Genomic DNA, 20,495 nt, shown 5'->3' with positions numbered 1-20,495 from the left:
AACTCTCAACAAAAACAAAAGGCTCTTTCTTATTTCATAAAATATTACATAATTTCTGTGATTGTGAACATAAATGTGTAGTTCTGTCTTTCCTTTTCCGCCCAAAGGTTATTTTATACTGTTTTCTTTAGCAGGGTACTTGCGGGTAATATAATCATATATTAACCAAATGATTTGTTGAGGGTAAGCCATCCAGGGGAAAGGACAGCTCAATTTAGATAATAGTTTGATGATAGCTAGGCATGCTTGACGACAAACTCAAACTGCTCTAGCAGTTTTTATTCCGAGGCCTCCTGCTAATTTTCAAAAAATACCTGCGGGGACTATGTGTTTTCAGAAAGCGATACTTGAATTTTAGAATTTTTATAAGTTCAAATCCTACTACATTCACCGAAATTACGTATTTAAATAATTTGACTGCATTATTAGGCAAAGCCATTTATCTTTGAATGAAGTCATTCTACTACTGTTCTGTATTGAATTTGAGATACTTTTGACGGTAATTACTTAAAAATTTTTATGTTGCTACTGTTTATATTTTAGAAATGATTTTTCAGGTAGCACCACCATTTGAAGAACTGGCATGGATTTGCAGATTTGGACAAAAACTTGTACCTTGCGAAAATATATTCACACCGATAATGACTGATGATGGTCTGTGTATAACTTCAAATACTTTAAACCATGATGATTTTTATGTCGGATATGGGTAAATGTTTTAAATTTCTTTAGAACTTTGATTTTGTTAAATATGTTAAAGAGATTACTTTTAAATTATTATTCTTTTAAAAGAAACAATTTTCGAAGAATTTAAAAATTATATAGAAATAAAAACTCCTTATTTAGGATAATATTAATTTAACGTAGTTAAATGTATTTTTGAGGTTGTTATAATTACAAAGAAGTATTTTAGGATACTATAACAACCTATTGAAGAAATTTGATGAAAAATAATATCCCTAACATCTTCTGTGAAAATATTCACTAATTAAAAGATGTTTACACGACTGTATTTTATATTCTGAATCTGAGTATATATTTCGAAACGACCCACCACGTAACGTTCTTAAGTTACAATCCCTTAAATTTATTTGTTACATCATTCGCGGAACAAACAATACAAATAAGTTAGTACATCTGTACGTTTACTTATTCACATATCTGATTTATATTGTGATGCGTGCTGTAGACCTATATTTGATACGTAAGTCGATCGATATAATTTCATTTCGAGCCAAACATGTATAGACATGTCAGTGATTCAAGTAATGAGTAATTCAAGGTGACGAAATTTTTTCAGTATAAGTTCAACTCTTGGTATGTCTTGCTGCATACTTTAGTTGTGATAATGGTTTTATCATACGCGTATTATAAAGATTGCTTCCTAATTGATGCCGTAAATTTATTGAAAGATTTTTATGACTGAACAACCTTTGGTATTATTTTATTGAACATCAAGATTTGTTTAGTTGTGTGTGTTTCGGGCTGTGTTTTATTGCACTCCATGATGAAACAATTTTATGAAGTATTTTAATTACCGTATTTATTCGAGTACCCCCCGCACTTCTTTTCTTAGATTTGGAGAAAAAAATAATGGTGCGGGGCTTAGTTGAAACATAGCCTTTAGCCAGGATAATTTATGTAAAGTAAACGTTTTCTTAGAAGTACCTAAATTCAATCGCATAAATGTAGTTACATTAGGCTTTCGTTTATCAATACCGGATGCCGCTTATACAGAATACATTCTTAATTATCAACATCCTGTTCATATTATCGATAGGAACGAAGTTACGGTATTTTTATAAAACCGATACGTTTTGTATAGGCGGCATCCGGTTCTAATGACACAATAGTCATTGTACTGTTTGTACATGTGGACGGTTATGTACATTTTATTTGTTAAGTTTATGTTGTAAAGTTTAATACGGTGATTTATTTTAATTAAGGCATTAAAAGGAGTGCAAAAGGACATTAAAGCAAGCCGTGAATGGATAACACGATTTTTTTGCACGAAATGATTAGTCGATAAGACGAAAGACGACTGTTTCTCAACGACTTACAGACGCTTATGAACAAAAAATATTACATTTTCACAAATACATAATAAATCTTAGAAAAGATAAAGGCTATTTGCCTTCTCAAATAGGAAAAGCTGATCAAACCCCCGTATATTTTGAAACGTCGTTTGACAAAACCGTAAACAAAAAAGGTGAAAAAGTATTACTATTTGCAGCGGTGGTAATGAAAAACAAAGGTTATGATATGGTTTGCATTACTTCTGACGGATCAAAATTACCTCCGTACATTGTTTTTAAAAGAAAAACTCTTCCTACCGTACAGGTAAATGGAGTTATTATCAGAGCACAGGAATCAGATTGGATGGACGAAACCTTAATTTTAGATCGGATCAGGTGTGTACGGCAAAAGCGATCAGGAGATTTACTTAATAAAAAAAATACCGGTATGCTAGTAACGGATAGTTATCGTGGACATACGACTGATAAAGTGAAAGACATTTTAAAAAAGGGTACGACAGACCAAGTAATAATTCCAGGCGGATTGACATCTCTATTGCAACCGCTAGATGTCTGCATTAATAAACCGTTCAAATCTGCATTAAAACAACTGTACAGTAAGTGGATGGCTGATGAAAATTTCTTTCTCACGCCTACAGGAAGAATCAAACACCCATTTTTTAACCGGATTAGTGTTTGGATAAAAGACGCTTGGGAAGGTATTTCCACGGAATTAGTAAGGAAACATTTTTTAAAATGCGGAATATCTTATGAACTTGATGGTAGTGAAGACGATCACCTATGGCAGAGCGACGTGGAGACTACCGGTAACTCTTCTACAGACATTGACAGCGACAGTGATTAATTAAAAATAAAATCCCATATTAAAGAGTGTATTGAAATGATCCTTTTCAACATGATACTTTCTTTTCGTTTTACTGGCCTACTGATTCTGAACTAAACTAGTACTTACGATAATTAATTGTTAATATTGTAGTTTAAATGAACGAATTAAATGCTTTACTTTCTGAATATTTTCGTATTTACGTATTTTTGAACATGCCTGTTGCACTTTAAAATACCGGTATATACTCGATTATTTTTTTTAGATTTTCGGCCCGGAAAATCGAGGTGCGGGGCTTATTCGGGGGCGGGGAGTACTCGAATAAATACGGTATTAAGTATTTATAAACTAAAACTAAATTATTTTTATAATTAAGCAAGTATTTCTGTAATATTTCAGTTTACTTTCATCCATTAAAACATTTTTACTTATACAATGAACAAAAATCGGGCTTATAAAAATTCTCCAAAAATTTTTTGTTACGTTTGCGGAGAATTCTCCAAGAGAACTCAACGAAAACCAGTATCGGATCTGCTCAAAACTCCATAGAAACATTATTTTGACTCCGTTGGGAGACTGAAGTAAATCCTGGGCTCCAAGTAGCATCAAGTGCTATGTTAAACTAATCCAATGGTTAAAAGGAAAAAAAGACCTTTTGGCGTGCCTATGATTTGACGAAAGCCTACTATTATGATGAGTGTTATTTTTGCTTAATAAATGTTAGTCGTTTTAAATTAAAGAGTAAAGCAGCATCGTAAACCCAAATGTTCGTTCAGTTATGAGACCAGTACTTCACGGTGTTGATTTACCGATTCCGATTGCTCCAACGTCCAATTCTTCAACTTCCGTCTCTCCAGAAGGTTTAACCGATGAATCCTCAACTTTAATAGATATTAATTACATTCCGAAAGAATCAAATACTGAACCTCACCTCATCACACAAGCAGTACTGAGCGACCTAATTCGTGACCTGTATTTGAGAAACAACATGCAGAAATTCTAGGTTCAGTCTTAAAAAATGGAATTTATTAAGGATACTAAAATTTTAGTATATAAAATAAAAATCGAAACGAAAATTTACTGAAATACTTTAGAAGAGATTGTTTAATTTGTTCCTGCCACGATGTCTGAACTGGACATTGGATATGTTATTCATGATTGGCGTTTATTCATAGACTCGTCAAAAAAAGGCAATGTTGTTGTATAACTGGAATACGTTTTCTTCTATACCGATAGCACATGCTGTAAGAATGAAAGAAATATATAAAAGTGTGTAAAAAAATTTATAGGCTATTATGCATGATGAACACTCATGGGGAATCATTGCTGACATGAAAGTGATAGAGGTTCAACTCGGAATCCAGGATGGCTTTACAAAATATATGCGTTTCTTGTGTGTTTATGTAGTCGGTCTACATATAAACACTACGCGGTTAAAGACTGGCCAAAAATAAATCGGTTTAACCAAGGAAAGGAAAATATTATCAATATCTCCTTGTCGAAGCAGATCGCATTATTTTACCACCTCAACACATAAAACTAGACTGATGAAAAATTTTGTAAAAGCTTTAAATAAAGATGAAGACGTCTTTAAATATTTAGGTGAAGTTTTTTCACAACTAAGTGAAGTCAAATTAAAAGAGGGAATATTCTTCGCTATTAAATTCTCACCGGGTCTTTATATCGATAAGAAAATTTTGTCCTTCAACGAAAATATTTAAATGCAGTAGGGTTAGTAGTCGATTAGTAATTGTCCTATATCGAAGAACCCTGAATAGTAATTATTCTATATTAAAAAGCCTCCCGACTGCATTTAAATATTTTCGTTGCAGGACAACATTTTCTTATTGATGTAAGACCTGGTGAGAACTTAATCTTTAGACAATCTTAAATGCCCGCTATTTCTAAAAAATGAAAATATATGCAAAATAATTAAAACTGTCCGAAATTTGGTCACCCGTTATTTTATTTAAATAATTACTGCATAACGTTGTTTAGTCCTTTATTTACATACCTTGTTTTCTTTTATTTAGTTCAAGTTATTTATATTTTGGCAGTCGTGTTTTTTAATTTTTGTAATTGGTTTTATTATTTAATACTTTTTTGTTAGTAAAGAAGTTGCATTCCTTTCAAATATATACTAGTCACAAAGAAAAGACTTAAACATTGTGGAAATCAGTGCCATATGATATTAATTTGTTTAACTGTAGAAACTAAACTAGAGTAGTTTGTATTATTTTGCGTTTTATTTAAATTTAATAATCTCATTATTAATACTGAAAGATATTCAATTATGAAATTTCATAATTGAAATTAATAATAATATTAATATTAATAATAAAACCAATTGGTTTTGTTATTAATATTTTTTCTGGAGTTACAAAAAGGTTAATAATTTATCAACCAAAAGGCTGTTAAGTTGCATTTATTAACTAAAAAATTCTAATTTGAAACATTCTTTCTTACAAGATTCAATTTGTAATCGAAAAAACACGTTGTATTTATTTATTTCTTCATTGGACGTATAATATAAATCGATTTATTTACTGTGAATAAAAAGTTTCAAATATTTGTCATCTTTAAAACATAATCTTTATATCTATGACAAACACACTGATGTACCTGTGGATTGCTAAGTCGATATAAATAAAAACTGTAACGGTTAAAGATGAAAAATACACGTATAAAAAATACAGTTTAATGAATGTGTCGCTAGGCTGAATTTCTGAAATGAAAATTTAATTACTCTTTTCTGTTATTTATACAGTTTATTTAACATTTCCTTATGTTTTTAGGTTACAAAAATAATTATTTGCAGTAAATTTTATTTATTCCAGCCTCAACTCAAAATACCTGAAAACATTACCAAAATCACTAAACTGGGATTTAGAAAATGGCTACTTAGATAATTCAAAACTTGAAACTTATCCTCGAAGAATTTTGTATGGAGGAAATAAGCTTCCATTAAATGTAGTGATGATTGCACTTAATAAAGATTTGGATCGTTTTTGTCGCTGGCATCAAGGTTTTACGGTCTGTTAAAACAATCACACATATTTAAAAAAAAAAAGTTATTTTTCTTTGCTGTAAATGAGTTAATGTAATAAATTGAGTTTAATGTAATAAGTGCGAGTGTGAGTTTAATAAATGAGTTTAATGTAATAAATTTAAACGATACAGAATACAAAGCACTGCAAGTGAAACATTGTACCTTTTAGTATTTGCTTAAATCGAACACCATAGTAGTAATCGAACACGTAGTAGACACCACAGGCATAGTAGACCTACCCCAAATTAGAATAATTTTATTTATTAGGAATTAGAGATTAAGTTTTTCATTTACAATAGCTTAAGGTTTATTAACTATACCTCTGTTGTTAAAATGGAATTATAATATATAATTGCAATTAGTAAGCGATTCCTCCAAAAAGGAGAAACAGGTTAATGAAAATTATTGACAAATATAGACTTTTATTAACTATCCGTGGTTTTACGTGACCCATATAAAGACCATTTTCAGAATCCAATCTCCCACAATTTTCTCATAGCATCAAACATTTTTGCTGTTAAAAGTTTTATTTTTTCTGTTATTAAAATTCTGTAGTTTCACTTCTAAATTTTGCTGCGATTAATGACCAAGTCTGAAAGAAAAAATAATAGAAAGGAATTTTTAAGCTCTCACTTATTAATGTTTGTCTGCTTACTAATACCTCAATTTTTAGACTCTAAAATTAAGTATTCTCACTATGATAATTTATTTGCCTTTTTGAACAGGAAATTTTTGCTAACCGCTTCTGGAATTACTACTAAACTTATTTATCTCGATTTATTTGAAATCTGGTAGAATCACTTTTGTATGACCTTTTAAGGTTAAAATTTACAGACGCTACAAAAATCTAAAATAGCTCGGTTGAATTAAACAGGTTTTGACACTTGTGTTCTTTATAAATGCATTGAGCCTGTATCAAAGTTTTAGCGACCTTATCTTCCAGCGTTTGAAAACACTAAGAAAAGGTTAAAAAAATATAAACAGTTATGTTATTTTTGTTCTATTATGACTTTGGACTTGAATTCATGGATGTATTTTATCGAGAAAGGTGAGATTAATAAATAGTAAATTGGCTTTATTCATACCTCCTTAATGAGATCCACTAAAAAACTTCACCACAATTTAAAGCCGGCGTACTATCTAGCGTATCATTTTGAAAAATATTATTTTCTTTAATCGCATCAGTTTTAAGATATTTTTGAGTTCTTTAAGAATTTATTTTTTTATCTAATAAAAACTGTTTCTCTGAAAACTTTGAGAACACAGTAATTCATTAGAAGCAAACTGGAAAATAATATAATATGTACGAGTTGTTTCCCTTTGTTAGAATTAATTACATGTTGTTAGGATCTTAATCTCACTAATGAAATGCGTACTTAAATTATATATAAATAAAACTTTTCTATGAGAAATGCACCGCAGGCAGTGTCTTATTTTTACTATACATTTATTGTGAATCGGAAAACTTTATCGATAAGATTTCAACTTACTTGTATTTTAACAATATATTGCTTAACTATTAATTACGCTTCAGAATTCCTCTCTTGTACGCTCAGTTATTTTATTAATGTGTTTATTTATTTCAAAAAAAAATGCAGGATCAACTGAAGTTGAAAAAAATCTTATTCAAACATAATAGCAATAAAAAACTTGCAAAAAGAAACCGCTAGATAGATTAAATTCATTTATACAATTAATCCAGGGTGAATTTCAATTAATAAATACTTCAATTATTTTTTTTTCAAATTAAGATTAGTTGTAAAAGTTAAACCAAAATCTATATGGGGTAAATAAAACATGTTATAGTGATTAATTTTCTTACAGCAATCATTTTCGTGCAACCATTTATTTTAAAATTCCCTTATAATGTTAGAAAACTTAATTCTTTTCAATCCTCGCTGATAAAACAAGTTCTGATCCTAGATATGACAAACCTTCCATTACAGTCTAATATTAAGGCCATATAACTGATCATGGGCACCTATCCATCAAGTCTAACTAGAATACCTACTAATGATTATACCTTTTGAAGCTTTTTAACATTTTAAATACATTTAACTTCCCTGATTGCAGAATAATGTACAATTAAATAATAATATTTAACTATTCAGAACAATGTACTTTTTTTATCATGATAATAATCTTCATTTAAAGGCTGGTAATCTTCATGACAGTGTGTAGCAATATGATCCATCCGATCACTGATTCTCATCAAATGCCACTTTAGATCTTGCAGTTCACAATATGTGTCACAAAAGATATGTTATGATTTTCGCAGAGAATAAAAGGAATTTTGTGATGTTTGTGTTTATGTTTATATCATATAAAATTGTATATGTAAATTATTATATGTGCAGTATCAGTGTTGCTTAGGCTGTGTTTTTTAAGTAGAAGTACTACGACCGGCTCAAGATCCTGCAACTGCTATCCCCTTCATAATACTCATTACTACTACACTCAAAAATTGAGAGCCTCTGAGTGAGATAGAGTGATGTGGTTAGATGACGAAACCGATGGTTAACCGTTAATCATTAATGGCAGTGAAATCAATGTAAATATTTTTCAAGACAAGACTGGAGATTTTTAATACTAATAAATAATCAATTTCTCCAATTAAGTACACCCATCCGATGAGCTTTGTGTACTTATGGTTTTTCTTTTTTCCTGTTGTTTGTACATCACTTTAAGGTGTAAGTGTTACATTATTAAATCTGTTGTAACCAAGAAATCTGCTTAATAACTTGATGTCTTTAAATTTTTATCGGTAAGTTAATAGTTTTTGTGTGATAAATAAATTTTATTTATTTTTCTTAGGTGTTACTTCACAACCCTACTGAGACACCTATATTGAGAGAAAGATATATAAGAGTACAACTAAATCAAGAAGTTACGGTAGCTGTTAAGCCTGCTGTAATAACAACAAGCAAAACATTACTCGGTTACTCTCCTTATGAACGAAAATGTTTCTTTCAACATGAAAGATCATTGACATATTTCAAAGTCTACAACCAGAATAATTGTGAACTTGAGTGTTTAACTAAATTCACTTTGAAGGAATGTGGATGTGTTGCCTATTATATGCCTCGTAAGTAACAAATTACTTCAATATACTAGGGCCGTTTGGAAAGTAAGCTCCGTTTGAGTACAAGTAAAGAAACCTGCATAGATAAAAATATTTTATTATATACAACTTAAAACAACAGCTTTTAACTATTTTTAAACATAATCGCCATTTAAATTCCAGCATTTGTCATAGCGTTCCTCTAATTTACCTTCTTCATAAATTTAAGCCACCTGAATTCCTACCTGATCTTTCGTGGTATTTTAAAGTTCGTCTTCGTCATTGAAGTGCTGCTACGCAAGCCATTTCTTCACGCGAGTAAAGAAATGAAAATCACGCGGAGCCAAGTCTGGGCTGTAAGGGGATGATCAAAAATGTCTCGTTGGAATTGATTCAGGGTTTTTTGAGTTCTTCGAGCACTATGAAGACGAACGTTGTTATGCAACAACACTGGATCACAGCATACCACGTTGTTTGTTCTGGATGGCTGGCCTAAGTTTTTTCAAAGTTTCGCAGTAGACTTGTGTCAAATGCCTTGCATCGCAGCACTTCGATGACGAAAACGAACCTTGAAATGCGGTGAAAGTTGGGTAGGTACCCAGGCGGCTGAATTGTATGAAGAAGGTATTAGTGAAACGTTATGACAAATGCTTGAATTTAAATAGCAAGTATGTTTCAAAATAATTAAAAGCTGTAATTTTAAGTTGAATATAATAAAATATTTTTATCTTTTCAGTCGTTTTAATTGTAGCCAGATGGAGGTTACTTTCCGAACCGCCCTCGTACTTATCAGTTACAGCCGCGTTTCCATTAGGGATCAGAATAATAAAAAAATAGAAATAACTGGTTCAGCAATTAAACAAAAATAATTAGGTAGATAGTAGACCTGATGTTTCTGCAACACCTGGATCATGTAGAAAGTAGCTTCTTAAACATTTTAAGGGCATGAAGTAGTAAAATGCTAATGCTATGGCAAAGGCTCATTAAATTTTCAATTATGTAATTTCAAAATAAGATAAAAGCTTCCTTAGTTTTCACAAAAGTAGAGAACAATGAGAGCACATCAGTGATATTAACGGTGTACGTTCGTCTGTTGTTCCATTAACAGTAATATCTTATTTGTAAGTCATATTTTATTGGATATAAGATAGAAACTATTATCGTGAAGGAATGAAATGAAATAAAATGATGAATGAACTTAGAGTTGGAAATGGCAAGGCTGCAAGAATAGATCAAACCCAAACACGGCAGCTTATATGTATATGACCAAGTTTGACGAAACATTGACTAAGGTATGTAAGCTCTTAGCCTGAACGCTAAAGAAAATCAAATAGTCATTGAAAACTAAAACAGAAGAATTCAAATTAATGACGTCTCCAGTAGATCTCGCAAAAGATGGGTTCAAATGACAATGATGTTGAGGGCAGTGACAAGGGCAGCTGTAAAGGGAGTAAGCAATATGAGACAATCACTACGGGTGACGGGGTGAAGGAAGAGATAGAAGATGTGGATTGTTTTTTTATGAAACAACATCATATAATTAAATCTGAAAAGAGTTATTCAATAACTGTTTTAACAAGTATGGCATAACAAACAATTTGGTTGGCACTGAAGATAATTATGCAAAATGAAATGGTACATTAAAATTTAGATGATGAAACCAGTGATGCATGACGAGAATGATACGTGATATTGGTCTACACTATCACAGTCACAGATCACTATCACTATCATTACTACACTACCACTATCACAGATGTTTACTATCAGTAAACATCAGTTGGTGTATAATATGTTGTTTCATCTAAAACAAACCTAGTTCCTGAAAAAAAATTATGCGGATCATATGTCCAGAATGAACAAGATGGATAGTCAGTGATACATGGGAGAGAGATCAATCACTTTTGACAAAGATTGTGTTTACATGGACAATAAAAGTTTTCACTTCACGCCAGGCATAATGCTGATGACCTATGACCATTCAAACTTAAAATCAATGTATAAATCTTACAAATTTAACCGGTTCAACCATTTATTCAAACTTACTCATTCTCTAGCACACTTGCTAACAGCAAGTGTACGGCTACTGTTACATCCATACATAAATGCTTATGGTGAACACGTTGGGCATTGTGCGACTGTATGATATAAGACTAGTCTTTCAGAAGCGTCTTCCATATAGCCCTGTGCAACATTAAAATGATCCCAACCTGGTAGGCATACCATCATCTTATCAAAGCAATCGCGTCACATTAAATCTCCTGTTACAAAATGTCGCTGTGGTCTTAGGGCCTCACTTAAATTAAACACCATCGTATATTGACACCAGTAAATGAACTGAAAGCTTCGGACCCATGTGTCTCCTGCTCAGCCTACTGCACCTCATGTTGATATCCAATGTTTGAATCTCAGATCCCACAGCCGGAGTTGAAGTTCACTCTCGTTGAAAGTTCAGGGAAACACTATTATTCCCAGTCCTGTGACTCGGTAAACCGATGCTTATACTATCACAACGCTTCGAATCCTTACAATCAACAGGTAGACCGTTTACTTGTAGTACAAATAGATGAGTATACTTCACTGCAATTCAGTGCTGTTAAAAGACCCCTACACCTCTGCATTCAAATCGGACGCAAGAAAACTTTGGTTTAAATAACAGCGAAAGATTGGCGTATTAAATGTAGATGTTGGAAACTAAAAGAAAGTCTGTCAGAGCGGTGAAAACTCAGTGATTGTGGGGGGGGGGGATTACAGTGCGCTATTTCATATTCATGATGACACATGACCTTTCCTGTGCTAGAATCGATCAGCCACATTTGGATGAACTTGAAAGGGAGTGATATCAGTAGTAGTGATGATAGAGGATGTAAAATCTGTATTAACATCAATCTCTATATCAACTCGCTTTTCAAGTCTCCACCTCTAGTCGATCGCAGAAACAACCAAGAAAATCACCGCGCAATACAATCAAATTAATCCCAAACCAAGATTAACTGCATGAACATTTTGGATGATCTTACATATTCTTGTCTTTAAGCTAAAACTACATGTTATATATTACTGTCTATCAAATTTTCTCTACAATTCCATAACTTCATTCAATTGTAGGCTATATTTTATAATTTTCAAAAAATATATTTCCAATTATCGGTTTATATTTGGTAAAACATTTTGCCATTAAGTTTAGCCAACCCCTGGCTATTCTTCCTTCTTTTTCTTACCCTTCTCTCACCAATCATTGTAAGATTTTCAAAATTTAACCAAATTATTTATTTCTTTACATATATTGTTTATTTCATCTTCTGCTAATGAGTTCGGTCTAATAAATATGAAACATCTAGATTCATCTATTTCATCTAGATTTTTAAATCTCGCTGAATGTAATAATTCTTTCACTCGACATTACAGCACAAGTTCTTTGCCCTGCCTTCTTATTATTTTATCCTTTCTATGTTGTAGATAATGTCTACAACATAGATGCTGTCATGCATGATAGCATCTAAAATATAACTATCTAGTTGTCAAAAGCTTACAAGCTTCCACACTAACTAAAAGGCATCTTAATTTTAAGAATAAGAATTTTTACTTCATTTTGTACACTAAATAAAACATTTTGTGTTTTATATATAAACAGTAAATGTATAATTGATAATAAAAAGTTTCTAAGACATTTCCTTTTAATTTGTAATGTTACTCCTTCTCTTCAACTTTAATATCAACATATCTTTCATAAATGGAATATTTCCTAGTTGCTGCTAGAGCAACTAGGAAATCTCCTTGAGCATAATACTTTTCTCACTATATTGCACTTATGCACATTCTTTTCATTCTGCTGGAAGAAAAAAATAAATTGTTGAATACCTTCAGGAATAATTCCTTAGTTTGGTCTTTTCATAAATACCCACTCGGTATAAGAATAGCTGGTTTTATCTTTATTTATACTTCTCCATCAGAAAGGTTCTGCATTTATTTTATAAAAAATGTAACCCAATTTTATCACTATCCTATTTTTTTAATTATTTGTAAATAAATACAAAATGCACTTTTAGATTTTCTTGAAAAACATAATACAGCAGTAGATGAATTCAGGAAAAATTTGTCTTCAGTCACAATTACTTATAAATTTTTTAGAAATATTTTACAAAAACAAAAATAATGCCATTAAACATTTCTTTTGTGATGTCAGTAAAGAATTTAATTTAGTTTCTTTCTTCTCACTGGTAAAAAAGGTGTTGAATCTCAGTTTCTGAAAAGTATTTTTAAAAGTTGTAAGCTTCTTCCTGAAACAGACTCCAGGGTGGCCTAGAAAAATGTTCTACATTCCTTCCTCTTTCATTATTTATAACTGATACAACAGCTCTCATAGCATTGTTTCTTACCATGTTCTCAGATGCTGCTACTGTATATTCAAACACAACAGATTTAGGAGAGAATTATAAAATTCTGCATTAGCTATCAATTCACTGATTGGGTTGTAACTAAATTACTTTAAAATGAATAGGTTTCACTCACTGGTTTTCCATGTCTGCTAGGGATTTTCGCATTGATTTTCACTTCTTCAGAATAGATTTTTATATAAAAAAAGAAAATACAGAGATATGTGTTTACTATTTCAATTATTATTATTATTATTTTTTTTCCCTTTTTTTACAGGCATCGACTGCTAAGGTCATTAGCTCTCATCACATTCTTAAAAAAGAGATTAGTAGTATCACCATCAGGATTGTCATATGTAAGGGTGTAAAGGGCTCTTACATTTTATTTAAAAGCACAAACCACACAAAAACATTAAAACACATCAACAAAAAACAACACTTATGGGGTGTAAAGGACCCCGATCTTAAAATTTTAGATAAAATTCTCAAAGAAAATGAAAGTAAGAATATAAGTCTGTACAATACCATTTATGTTCTTCTACCTGTCTCGTTTATTAATTAATTTTAGCACCTTCGGGGCGACCAGAACCGCCGTTAAGCAGTGTATCAGTCGTCCCGGGATGCCGTGGCAGTTGACTCCCCCCTATAAGCAGTCCCGTAGGACGTAACCCATTGGGATCCTCCCAGCGTCATAAGAGCAATCTGACCACCTGTTCAGGACGGCCAAAAAGCCCCTCAGCAGGGAGGCTGCCCTTCCCGGTCCTGACCTACTGGGCTACAGACATGCATTGCACTTACCCATAGCCTCGCGCCCACAGTCTGGTCATAGCTACTTGTTCTCGGCGAGTCAACTTCACGTCGCTTTTCCATTTATATGGAGAAGTTTTGACAGAGTTTAATTTTGTATTTAAACTCCTCCAATCAGTATTCCATTTGGTTCTTACTATGTTAGTTAGACAGTTTTTTACATCTGCCACTCTTACAGGAAATGCATCTAAAACATCGCAGACTGTTGCCTTTCTGGCAGCTTCGTCTGTGCTTTCATTACCTGTAATACCAGCATGCCCTGGAGTCCATAGAAATTCGCATCGCTGTTCTCGTTGATTTAGAACGTACAAAATGGACAGGATGTCTGCAATAAGGACATCCTTAATGTTCTTGTTCCAAATTGCAACAAGTGCGGTTAAAGAATCGGAACATATTAGCACTCTCTCATCTATCGTCTTAAAGATGATAAGCATTTTTTATTGCATGCAGTTAATTAAAAAAATCCTTTTGACAAGCGAGAAAATGAAGGTAGATTTCACTGGTGCTAAGTAGGGGATAAAGATTTCCACCTTAAAGTTAAGAAAAACTTCAAATTTACTCAAAACAACAATGGTTGCATATGAAAAAATGTTTCACATGTTTAGCATACGACAAGCCCCATCTTCTTACAATTCCAGTAACATTTTGGTCATCCCTTGCCGTAAGAGTTGGTTATACCAAAAATCGTTTTAGACAAAAGTTTTGGGTAATGTTTAAAGGACTGACAACCACTTCAAACTGATTTGATACTGTGCCTATTAAGGGAGGTATGATTTTTTTTCTCTTTGAAACCCTATTTTTTCCACCCCCTGGGCCAATAGTTGGTGATATCAAAAAACGTTACCTACATAAATTTTAGACCCTTATCCAAAGAATAGTAGGAACTTAAAATGAATTCGATATTTTAGTTAATAAGAAAGTTATAGTGATATTTTGTTTTTTTGAAAAAGCCACCCCATGTTCCATTAAAGAAGTCGACCGAGATTTTGGGTCGTTATATTTTATGTATCAATTTGAAAGCGATTGGCACAAAATTACAACAGTTATCGTGTCTACAAGAAAGTGAAATATGTACATATAAACTTTTGAACTGATGGTTGTTTTGGGGTCTGGGGTATGTGATACGTGAAGATACGTCTAAATTTTCTGGAAGTTGAATCATGGTACCCATTACAATAAGTAGCTTTCTTACGAAATCTACCTAAAAGCAGTAACTGAAAACAATTCATTTTAATAAAGATATTGTATTGAGATGATAAGATGCAATTTGCTAAACCATTTATTAATATGAATATAACTTCTGAAATGAGAAAAACACCACTGTAAGTTCATTATATTACATTAGTATTATTTGTGTTGTCCACAATGCAAAATTTCTGACCATCTTAATTTATAATTTACTTAAAATGACCAGATGGTTTGAAAAAGTCATATCTCAAGCTTTTTTTTTCTAATTCTAATTTGAATACTGCAGAGGTCTTTCCATATTGTATTCCCTTGATAAAGCTTCAGGATTCTTTAGTAAATTAATCATGTACTAAAATTCAAGCTGTTTTGATTTTAAAATTACAGTAAAAATTCATATTTTTTTAAACTACATAGAGGTTATGATAATAAATAATCGTAATAATAAAATTGCATTTATATTATGTACTAAACTTGAAGATACAAAATATTTATAATAAAGAGGACTAAATGACAAAAATTTTATCTTGGGCACAATCCAAAATGCAAAGCTTTAAAGTTTTTTTTTTCTTTGGTTTCAGAAGGTATCAATAGGCTAGATACCAAGTAGGCTATTTTAATTCAACTCTTAGAGTAAATTATTTCTATATACAACTTTTTTATAGTTTGTTTACACAAGTGTTTGGTATATTTGTGTTTGTTATATATTCAATTATTTTCAGGTTCTAATGATACTCGTATTTGTGGAGTTGAGAAGAAATCTTGTCTTGAGAATGTTACTGGTAAGTGTATTTCTTTCCCTTTTGTGTCCTTTGTACAGAGAGTTTGTAGTTAACCAGCAATCAGGTATACCATCCCTTCTTAATCAATTTAAAATGTTCAAATCTCTTGGTCAAATTTGGTTCTTCTTGCCTTATTCACAACTTCTCAACTTAACTTATTGTCATCACAAAAAACAACAGCAATTTTTTTTAATTCATTTTGTTTATGTGCATAACTGTCAAGTTAGCACCTCTCAAGTCTTTTTAAACTTAACTGAATCAGTTTCTTGAAAATTATGATTTGTAATTATTATATATATGTAATTTATTATAACTTATGTATTGTGTAATTTATTTGATTTTGTATATTTTTTGTTTGTATTTCTTCATTAACAGTAAAAATGGTGGAAAATGAAATATTTCTAAGTAATAAAAATGGAGAGATAAAATCAAACTGCGATTGTTTTATTTCCTGCTCATCCATACAGTATGAGGCTGAAACTTCTCAAACGGATTTTAGATGGGAGAAAATACTATCAGCATACAAATCGATAGATTTCGAAAGGTAAATATACAAATTGCATGATAGTTGCAATGTTATTTTTAAATAAATAATATTTCAATTTTGCAGGTAAATTACTACCTATAACAAAAGTTCATAATTGTTTAAAAAAAACAACAATAAATTTAGTTATTAAAAAATCAAGCGATTTAAATTAACTAGTTAATATGTTATTTCACTCTTTTATGTCTATTAAATTTTCAATTATTATGAGAATCTGCATTTGCCACTGATAATGCTCTTAGAACTATCAGCTGCGATGAAGAATTTTAATAATTGCTTAAGAACAAAGGCTATAATATGTAATATTTGTTCGAAGAAAGAAGATGAATTGAAACTTGCCTAGAAAGTTTTCTTATCTTGTTCAAAGGGAGTTGACTCATGTTTCATCATTCAACCTGTGCATTATACCTTTGAATAAGATTTAATCACTATCACCCATTGATTTATATTTTTTTTACTTTATTTTTATAGACTGAATATCCTTCTGCCTTATTCTCTTCTATCCATTTTATTTTTTCCATGGAACTAGGGAAATTAAACATTTAACACAGTAAATCTGGCAAAAGTGCCTTTTAATTTCCATATTCTGCCCAATTTTTCTCATTACTCTGCAATAAATCTTTACAAAGTCAAACTTTGTTCTATTTCCAGGTTGTTCAGTGATTATGCTTTGTTCTAAACTCATGTAAATACTGATTTCGTTCACTTATGCTTTCATTTTGATGTTGATTATGTATTTGGGTGTGAACAGCGCAAATTATTGTGCATCATTTAGATTACTAATGCTCCTAATTACTTCCAGAACAATTTACACCTTAAAGATATTTTTAAATCTTGACAAAATGCTTAAATTAAACTACAACCTGCTGTGGAATATATATTGTCAAAAAATATTTAACACATCTAATGCAGTAATACTAATATTTCTTATAAAAGCATATACAGAATAATATTGGAAAAACGTTTTTAATTATTTGTGGAGAAACAAATGTACAAAGCGATGAGAACTAAATAATAACAGAAAACAGGAATTTTGTAGTTTGAGAAGAAAACAAAGGGAAATATCTGTGGATGTATTCACAGAAATAAAAGAGAATTTAGGGAACATTATTCTGCATAAAATATTAACAATAAAATAGCCAGATCAATAATTGAATATCTTTTTAAAAGTCATTAATAAAGAAATACACATTAATGAAACAAAGATATACAGAATGGTACTATCAAGTATTACGATAGGTATTTTGAGATAGGTTTTGAAATTTTTCTCAGAAACTGTTAAAGCTATGATGCTGACATTTTTACAAGCATTTATATGTACAATTATGAGCAACTGGTAGTAAAATCAATAAAATGTATTACAAATTTCCATTTTTGGAGTTTTGTTTTTAGAAAAGTACTTAAAAAAAAATCTTAATTTTTTAAAATTTTTATCAAATATAAAACCTATTGTACCAAAGTTACAAATATAATTTTACTACCAAATCTGGAGAAGCTTTGATGATTTTCATGGTACTAATGTACGATGAAAATTTCAGCCCTCTGTCTATAATAGTTTTGGAGAAAAGTGTATCTTTGTCTAAAAAAATTAATTTTTTGGAAAACGAGCAGTGAAGTTCACAAAATACATTTTAAGAGTAACTTACATTTTTAAAAATTCCCTGCACCGTATGCTGGCTCTTCTACAACTTCATTCTTATCTTTTATTACTTTTCTTTTCAATCTTCTTGCTGTCCTAGCTTCTTTGGTCATATTTTGGGCTGCTTTGTCTGCTTTTCTCAAATGCACTCGGTCAATTTCTAGTAGCGTATGAACTCACTTTCTACACAATTTCAGGCCTTATCTTTTATAAATGTCTAATTTAGAATTAAAACCATAATTGAAAGAAAGCACTGAATCATTCACACCTAATGTTAGAGTACACAATCTCACGAAAACATTTTTTGGTATTTTTCATCACACCACACTGTTAAAACTTTTATTCAAAATTTGTGTATGTCCTTGAAAGCATTTTTTTTAAAAGTGCGAGGTCTTATTTAATGCAGGTGTTTATCTACAACTTCCTGAGTGGCTAGTTTCATAGATTCTTTAGCAGAGAATCTTGTACTGCCTCGGTTAATATCTTATTATATATTTAAAATTTTTGAGGAGGTGAGGGCAAATCAATCAGTGCACAAAAATCATTCGCTGCACTCAAAATTTTGTCAGTAGACCTGATTGCATAAACAATTTTAACACATATCATACTTTTTTGTGTCACATAAAGTAGAATTGTAAAATTCAATAGGTAAAAAACAAATAACACTACGCTTCAATTCAGTTTTCACTGCCAATCCATGCTTGCCTTCATCCAAAGAATATAGCTCGATACAATCTACATTATTGCAAAACTTACATTTAACAAATTTTTGAATCGTGTCACCAATTAAACGTTCATAAAATATGCAATTTCCTGAATCTGAGGTTTCATAGTTATCAAATTTGCTAAAAGAAAGTTTTTTAGAAGACCAGCTGACATTTTCGGGCAAATTGGATTTTGCCGGCTTGGTTAGGTTAGCACGTATGATTATAGGCATAGAAACAGAATTTGCGTGTACTAGTATATTACCATGAACATTTCTTTTTATTTGATACGATACTTTTGCCCTAGGTATTTTGTCAAAACAATCACTGCAAAAATTACAAATCTAACTAGATGACAGTCACGAAATAAATCGCACTCACGACAAACTCACCTTTGGAAATTATGTCTCTGTTTACAAACAAATGACAGTAACTTAACCTACAGGCCTCTCTTTTTCTGTTTAGCGTCCTAAACCATCGTAAGGTATTACTTCAGAGGATGAATGAGAATGATATGTATGAATGTAAATGAAGTGTAGTCTTGTCCAGTCTCAGGTCGACCGTTTCTAAGATGTGTGGTTAATTGAACCTCAACCACCAAAGAATACTGGTATCCACGATTTAGTATTCAATATAAAAGTAACTGCCTTTACTACAACCTTAGAACTCTCGACTTCGAAATCAGGTGATTTGTGATAATGAGTTAACCACTAGATCAGCACACGATGGGCTATAACCTGAAACGGAACGGAAGGATAGCGGGAGTTTATCGCCCTACTAATGGTAGAATCTGGACTAATGTCCGATGCTGCTGTGTCTTTATCGGTCGGCGGTTATAGATTTTTATGTTTTATTTATAGACAGAGTTGGTTTTTGCGTTGCGATCCTTTAGACCAATGTGAAATAACGGCGTCTTTCAGACTAACAGCAATACGCCTTCCGGAACGCTAGTGTTTGGAGGAAGCAATGCGTTCCCTTCTCCGGAGGGAGTGGCATGTGCTGACTTGTGAAATTGTACTTTACGAAAGGAAGGTGGGTAACTGGTAAGAAGAAGTTAGGGAAATTCTTCATTCTGGCTGCGTGCTGCACCTCGGCTGGGCTCGGTCGGCCGGACTTCAGTTCGTGGTGGAGAGTCGTTTTATGATTCTTTGTTCATCTTTTTCTTCTGTGTTCTTCTTCAGCATGCCTTTTCTTGAACCGGCTGTAATTAGATTGCAAGCCGTAAACCTTATATTATCTCGTGACCTGAAAAGGGCAGCACGAAGGAAAGTGCAGGCATCTTCATTCTTTCGGCTTGTGACTGCTGGGCTCATCTCCTTCGTTCGTTCTTCATCTTGACGAGGTGAAAAGTAAGTGTGGAACTTACAATGTAATACAGTTTCGCGTTCGTAGATTGGGAGCGGCGATCGCTTTATAATTAATCGAAGTTCCTCAGTCAAGCGAAGATTATTTTTTTTTAATTTATTTAAAATCATCCAAACACAGGTGT

The 20,495-nt window shown here is 31.8% G+C and overlaps 1 protein-coding gene across 5 annotated transcripts in view; it reads left to right on the top strand.

Moving 5' to 3' along the window:
• The window catches only part of LOC142317288 (pickpocket protein 28-like), an 86,362-nt gene that overhangs the window by 44,529 nt on the left and 21,338 nt on the right, over window positions 1-20,495 (top strand). For 4 of the 5 annotated variants that reach the window (XM_075353719.1, XM_075353718.1, XM_075353717.1 and 1 more), the window contains 5 exons: window positions 558-709; window positions 5,697-5,892; window positions 8,723-8,993; window positions 16,060-16,119; window positions 16,495-16,663. In XM_075353719.1, the coding sequence (XP_075209834.1) occupies window positions 558-709; window positions 5,697-5,892; window positions 8,723-8,993; window positions 16,060-16,119; window positions 16,495-16,663 (848 nt within the window). The remainder of the gene's footprint in view (window positions 1-557; window positions 710-5,696; window positions 5,893-8,722; window positions 8,994-16,059; window positions 16,120-16,494; window positions 16,664-20,495) is intronic. The other variant, XM_075353716.1, reaches the window with a different exon arrangement.

Source organism: Lycorma delicatula, chromosome 1 (assembly GCF_047948215.1).
Source record: "Lycorma delicatula isolate Av1 chromosome 1, ASM4794821v1, whole genome shotgun sequence".
Lineage (NCBI taxonomy): Eukaryota > Metazoa > Arthropoda > Insecta > Hemiptera > Fulgoridae > Lycorma > Lycorma delicatula.
Note: the sequence above shows the minus strand (reverse complement) of the source record. Positions and strands in the feature narration are given on the sequence as shown.